General features: G+C 38.6%; 1 protein-coding gene across 1 annotated transcript; it reads left to right on the top strand.

The window, feature by feature from the left end:
- The first annotated feature begins 2,581 nt into the window (after nt 1-2,581).
- Nucleotides 2,582-7,170, top strand: LOC145719969 (rap guanine nucleotide exchange factor 5-like). Its single transcript, XM_081811612.1, has 3 exons — nt 2,582-2,706; nt 5,102-5,223; nt 6,644-7,170. The coding sequence occupies exons 1-3, from the start codon at nt 2,660-2,662 to the stop codon at nt 6,814-6,816; spliced, it is 342 nt and encodes a 113-aa protein (XP_081667738.1). The 5' UTR covers nt 2,582-2,659; the 3' UTR covers nt 6,817-7,170.
- Nucleotides 7,171-7,390: the final 220 nt, after the last annotated feature.

The following is a 7,390-nucleotide window of genomic DNA, read 5'->3' as shown; positions in this document are numbered from 1 at the left end:
AAGAAAAAAATGTGTTGAAATCATAACCTTGATCACAAAGAGCTGGGCTGTATCAGTACTGGGAGGATTTGTTTGTTTGAAGTGTCTATTTGGGGTACTGATGGTGATTTTTCTCTTAAACTCAGCTGAATATTTGTTGACAGTAGACTCCTAGTTCTGAAGTTGGGGTATGGAATCTCCAGGTGCAAGTGGATGGGTTCCTGAGAGAGTCTCTGCTCTGCTTCCTCTGAAATGTGATGTTTTATATATTTGTACTGGGTATGTGCTGCACTGGGACTTCAATAAGCCTAGACGCCTTCTTCAGGGACCTTATCAAGGTTCTTTGAAATACTCTTGGGAGATCTGTGGGAGAGGGAATTCTGCTCTAACTTGCCAGGGGAGGATGAGCCCCTCCTTGGGCGCTGCAAGGAGGGGGAAGGGCAGGTGGCAAACGTTTGGCATTTCTCCATCTTGGCTTGTGAATAAGGGCAGAGGTATAAAAGGAAATGGATGGGCTAAAATGGTCAGTTTTAAAGTATAGCTGGACTAAGAGAATTGTCACTTAGAAAGTTGAGGACACATGTTCTCATTTCATGGAGCCATTTAAAGAAAAAACAAAAGTGGATTACCAGCCTTTTATTTTGTCAATTAAAGGTGTTGAACCATACCAAACAATACCAAAACTAAATTATAAAGATAAAACAAAAAAAATTTATTATCATTTTTTCTTACAGAAACGAGATTGCGATATACCATAAAGAATAGGAAGAGTACTCAGAATAAATGACACCAAAAAAAGTAGGAAAGGGGCACCAGGGTGGCACAGTCGGTTAAGCCCCTGACTCTTGGTTTCAGCTCAGGTCATGATCTCATGGTCATGAGATCCAGCCCTGCCTCAGGCTCAGAGTGGAGTCTGCTTGAGACTCCCTTTCCCTCTGCAACTTCCCCCCAAAATAAATAAATAAATCTTAAAAATGGTAGGAAAGATTCTCAGAATAAGGACATTCCATTAAGTTAACTAAATTTAGCTTTATCACAAACTCATTATAATATTCCTGTTTTTTCCATTTGTCACAGTTGGGAAAAATTCATGGCCTGGATTTGGGGGATAGTGATTCCCAATCTTTTTGAGTAAGAAGACCTCCTTTTCATTGAGACATGACTTAAAATGCACAATTCTTGAGGGTACAGCTTGATGAATTTTTTATTATTATATACACCTATGTAACTATTATCCATACCCTAGATAATTCCTTAATATTCTTTTCTAGTCACTATCCCAGGCTACCAACTACTTTCTAATCAGACTCTTGGCAGAATCTGTTTTCTGAGGCACCATTGAGCAAGGGTGGGGGGGAAGGTTGGGAGAACTACAATGAATTAATACTTTAAAATCCCATATTAAATTTTTTAAAAGATTTTATTTGAGAGAGAGAGAGTTATACAGAGCACAAAAACAGAGGGGGAGGGGCAGAGGGAGAAGCAGGCTTCCCGCTGAGGAGGGGGCCCGATGTGGGACTTGATCCCAGGACCCTGGGATCATGACCTGAGCCGAAGGCAGATGCTTAATCAACTGAGCCACCCATGTGCCCGAAAATCCCATATTAAATTAACCACATTAGTACATATATAGGTTTTGAAAAATATTCCTAGGTTAGACATGATCTATTCTGTTGAGAAAGCATGTTTTTGTATATATGGACTTATGAACTTCTTGAAAAAAGCTTGATCCCCCAACCCCCCACCCCCCCCATAAACAATTCATAGCCCAATGTCTGAGAACCTTCAGTTTAGAGCCCAGGCCAACTAGACATGACAGGTGAGAAGAGTGGTTGCAGTCCTGGCTGGACCACTTCACATAGAGCCTTTTTAATTTTTTTTTTAATAGATGATGGTATCAACTTTAAACCTATCTTTTTTTTTTTTCATTTTTAAAAAATAAAAACTGGTTGGATATGACTTTGGGTCTAGTCGTGAACAGGCTCCTATGATGCTTTTTAGCTACCACATAAGGCTATGTGTAAGATGCGTCATTGCTCTCAGTTCCTTTATGTGGTCTCCATGGATATAGATTGAAAAAAGCATTGGGAGATGTACGCTAATGAGGTTCATGGAAAAGAACCATCCATCCAAGTTAGAACACATTTAGGGTTCAGTGGGAGTAGAATGGGGAGAGAGCATGTGCTGTGCTATTTCAGATTCCCAGTGGTCGGGCCAGAACTTCATCTTTCATAATCTAAGGATTGATGAGTGCCCTGGGTCTAAAGATAAAGTGCTAATATGATTGCCTAGGATGTGTCATTTTCCTTTGTCTGGTAGTAAATTGAGGTGAAGTGTTCCCCATGTCCTACATGAGAATTACTTTCAGAACTTTGAGATCTTTTCTATTCCTTTTGCACTATAGGAAAAATCATCCTGGTTTCTGACACTTCAAGTAAGTCTTTAAATACCATCACCCCATTTACATTTGAGATTAGGGTTCTGTCTGCAGTACCATGAATGAATTGCTAAAAATGCAACTAGAGACAGAAGGAGACCAGGAGAAATCAAATTTTCAGCTCAAAATATTGGAGCTGAGATAATGTTTAATGTTTTGTTATAGCAGTCACCTTGGCCTCGTAGCTAATCACCTCCATATCACAATGTTCCTGCCTCGTATTGCAACTCCAGTTAGATCTACATGTACTCAAATGGTTTCTGGATCCAGTACAAGCCTGAAAATACACTGTGAGTAAGAACTGGGTGTTCAGATCGCTCCCTTCCATCTCTCCCTTTTCTTCCTCATTGCTCTCCCCTAAGTCCTGTAGGTTTAGGTACGGTAGCTGGATTGCTGCAGCCCTGGTCAGCAAGCCAGGGGAGTAGGAGTTCAGCGCAGGGGCCCTCACCTCATGCTGTTGGCTTTGGCGATATTAAGGATAGTGTTTGTCCCTATTCCTAGTGGGGTTTTCCCTGGTGCAGATGGATTGTTGAAGGAGATTTGAAGCATAACTTAATCAAGTTGGAGGTGGAGGAGAAGGGGATCACCAGCAACTGAAACAGTAGCTTGCTGGCCCGGTCGGGGGCTCTGATGAACTATTGTTGTCACAGCGGTACTCTGGCCATATGTTTAGTATGTGGATTCAGCCCTCTTCCCAAGATAGAGTGAGCCCTTCCCAATGAGAAGGTAGAGCTGGGGGATTGGGGCTTTGTGGTCACCAGTGTCACCTGGGCCCCGTTCAGCCACACTGCACCCAAATCTACACATTAACCGAATCCCCCAGGTGCTCCTAAACACAATTTTGAGAAGCCCCAATCTAGGAAACTTCTTCCCCATCACCTGTGAGCAAGGCAGACATACTCCTCCATCTAGCCACCTTTTGCAATTTGGCAGTTTGGTTTGCTTAGTAAATGTTTGGTTATGTCCTATTCCGGGTGGTCAGACACTGAGAGCAAGTTGAGGACTGGATTGTTCTTAGAATAAGGATTACGATGATACAGTGTTTTAATCCATGGGATAAAAGTGCTTTACAAGCTCAAAGATGCTGGCTAATTGACAGAGGGGTTGAGGAATTAATTAACACTTTGAGCCTTTAACATGAAAGGTGTCTTATAGAATTAGAAGTTAATATTGACGGTTTTGTCTAATTGCCTAGTTTATTGTGATCTGTTTTCTCCTTTTTCAAAAAACATCCGTTTATTTGACAGTTAATCTTTCTAATGTCTTAATGCTAACACGCAACTAAATGTGTCTGGTATTGCCTTAATTGCCTTAGAGTATCTTTCAAATAGTGACACTTCACCAAAAAAAAAAAAAAAAAAGTGATGCTTTATCAAAAGCTGGAATATTTGTTCAAATTTCTCAGCAGAGGGGTGCCTGGCTGGCTCAGTCTATAGATCATGCGACTCTTGATCTTGAGGTCGTGAGTTCAAGCCCCATGTTGGGTGTAAAAACAAAAACAAAAACAAAAAACAAACTCAAAACCACAAAACAAATACCTCTGAAAATGTAGTACCTCATGGCATTTCTTCATATTATTGGTCACTGTGTGATTTCTAGATATTGATGACTATGACCAGTCACAAAAAATAAGCAGTATTTTTCTGTTTTAGGAATAAAATAAATGTTGATGTGTTTTGGTCCTTAAATATCAAATATGGAATAAAGACAGCCATTTACACGATACATCTTTTTAAAAAAAAACATTTTAGTGACGTTTTCATAAGGGAGAATGATTTTCAGTGAAATTTCTTCAAATGAAAACCGTATTTCAAGAAGTTGTCTTCTTTTGAGTTTCCATCTGAGGCTGATAAAGATGAAAAAGTAGGCATGAAAATACTGCTTGTAATGCCCAGACTGGGGCATGCTTCAAGTATAGTTGTGTATTTTAAGACAGATTACAGGGGATATTTTTGTGTATGTGGTTAGCGGAATCCATCACACACATCTGGGTTTATGAGTTTATGATCTAGGCTGCTTAGCTAGATTGCTTAGATGATATTAAAAAGAATAATGGTCATATTTATTGTTCTTTGAGACAAATTTTAGGATTTAATATGTTTGGAGAGTGGCAAACAAAACTCTTTACCACTCACTGTGGTCCTAACTTTGTGTAATCTTCTTAGAGTTATTTTGTTCTCAAAAAGACTAGATAAAAATCTATAAAGGGTTGAACAAAAGTTTATCACCATCACCTTGATGCTTGTCTTACCAAGGCAGAAGCATTATATTTATATAATGGATTGCTAAATTTATTCCTTCATTTGTTCAAACACATGTTTTGAGAACTTGCTATGTGCCTGGAATATTCTAGTTGTTGGGGTTTAACAGTGAGTTATATACATAGTCCCTGATATCCTGAAAATGATTCTGAAGTGAGGAAAGCAGATATTATTCATTCAGAAGGATGTACAATTACTACAATTACTAGGCGATTTGAAGCAAAAGTATAAGAGGGTATGATTCTAAGTTTTCTTATCGAAGTGATACTGGGCTGAAATCGGAAAGATGAATAAGAGGTGCCTGTTCATTTATTATTGAGTCCCTTGTTTAAAAAAGCACATGAAAAGGATGATATTAATGATCAATTCTTGGGCAAATGAGTGGCAACACTGTCTTACTATGAATGGCTTTCCTTTTGTTCAGGAGGAGCTGTGTTGGGTCAGAGCTGGTAGACTGGCTTCTAGAACACTGTCCTTTTGTCCAGTGCAGATCTATGGCCATAGGGGTCTGGCAGCTCCTACTGGATATGGGGATTATGTTATCAGGTCAGTATTACATGTTTTGAAAGCATGGAAGCGTTATTTTATTAAGCTACCAGAACAAAATTTACGTTGATTTTCTAGAGGATGTTACAATCTGGATGGAAATTGTTTTCACAGGTAAATATTTGCATTCTCTCACATTTTATAAACGAAAGTGACCAGTCATCTTTTGATTAATTCTCACACCTTTTGTAAAAATAATTAGGTACTTGCTGATTTATAGACTACTACGTCTAAGAGTCTTTCCCTTACCCTCTTCTCTACTCAGAAGGCTGCTCACAATTTTTTTTAATCAGTGACATCTTTAGTTGCTCTAAATGTGTGATTTATCTAGCTGTACTTAGAATAATTATCAGAAACTGATTTTATGAGTGGAATGTTACGCCATTTTAATTAATCATGAACAATTAGAGATATGACCTATGAAAATTAGCTGTTTAAACAGAACACAAAATTGATGTTAACTAGCAACTAAAATAGATGGCAGATAGCACTTTTCTTAGTTGAGCCCAGGGAATTAAAGAATTAGAAGTTTAATTTAGCTTTATCATGCAGGTGCTAGTTGGTCACTAGGAAGCCCCTTTGTCTCCATAAGTAATAAATATTGAGAGTCAGAGAGCATAGTAAGGTCCAGAAAGGTATACCCAAGTCCCAGTGTAGTACAGATGGGAATGTGGGTGTAATTTCAGTGAGTTGTTAATACCTAGCGCCTGATATTCTTATTTAGAAAAGTGGTAACTACCTTTGAGGAATGTTACCAGCTTGCTTGTGAGGTTCATGTTTCTGGTGAGCAAAAAAATTTGTGTCAGTGTTTTTTTGGATAAGTCTCTAATTCTTGATTCCTTTTAAAACAGCCTTGGTAGCATTGACACTTTGTGCTAGGTAATCCAGTTGTAGGGGCCTGTCCTGTACATTAGAGGATGTTTAGCAGTATCACTTTTTCTACCCGCCAGATGCCTGTAGCACCCTCTAGTAGTGAGAACCAAAAATGTCTCCAGATACTGCCGAACGTCGCTTGGGTGTCCCAGTTGCCCCCAGTTGAGAACCACGGTTTAAAACTTGAGATAGTGTTACATTTGTGTATCACTCAAGTAACTAAATATATCTGTTTGCTTTGAGACACACAAGAAATTCTCCCCACTTTTTGAATTGTTACTGATTTCACCTGTCTGTGAAGCAGAAGAATCATAAAATATATATGAATATGCTGGCTAAAGCCTCAAGTAATAAAAATAGGTTGGTCATTAAGTCCCTTTTAATTCAATGGGATTGTGAACATGAATGGACTTAGAATATATAATTATAATCCTACCACTGGATTCTCCCTAATAATTAGTAGGGCTTTCAATTTATTATTTGGTTTATGACTCACTAAATAATAGACTTTAAAAAAAACAGATCCTCCCCTTTTTGTTTCCAACAGTGGACCAGAATTTATACTTTCAAGATACCTATGTTTTCTACCAGTTTTCTTCTGATGAATGTAGCTACTTGTACTGTGAATTTGAAAGAGAAGAAGAATGGCAGAATGGTGTCAAACTTTTACTGCAACTTGTGCCTCTCATTCCTGCTAGAGCGGGCATCTGTGAACTGTAAGTAGATGCTCTTTTGTTCTAATATAAAATTATTCTCACTTAGAGAATATTTCCTGTTTCTAGGCACTGTGCTCCGCTCTTTAAGGTCACCATCTCCTGTAAGAGATAGCTGTCCCGTTCCCATTTCTCAGATGCAAGTTCAGAAAGGTAAAAGGAATGGCTGGAGACTAAATCCAGCTTAAAAATGGCTGAAGTGGTATTCAAATCCCAGAAGTTCATGCCTTGCCAGCTACACCATGCTGCGGCTAATTTAATCATCACTGTGTGAGTTGTGATCTAAATTAGGAGTAAAAATGACTTGGCTTAGGTTGAAATAAAATAATAACTGACATATTATCCGCTCTCCAAATCATGACTTTCCTAAGAAAGAGCTCAACAGACCTTTCTGAAAATAAGCAAGAAGCAACATTTGGCAAATTAAAACACGTGAATCACTATCACATGAAGATAGTGAATCACTATATGATTGAAATGAATTAAAATTCATTAGAGAAGGCTTGGGAACAAGGCTTGAGTCATGAGATGGTGTTGTTGATATGTCTTCGTCTCTCCACGGAATTCATGATAAGCTTATT

This window comes from Leptonychotes weddellii, unplaced genomic scaffold (genome assembly GCF_054177405.1).
Source record: "Leptonychotes weddellii isolate Sample4059 unplaced genomic scaffold, ASM5417740v2 HiC_scaffold_8843, whole genome shotgun sequence".
Taxonomy (NCBI): domain Eukaryota; kingdom Metazoa; phylum Chordata; class Mammalia; order Carnivora; family Phocidae; genus Leptonychotes; species Leptonychotes weddellii.
This window is presented reverse-complemented; position numbering and strand designations above follow the sequence as displayed.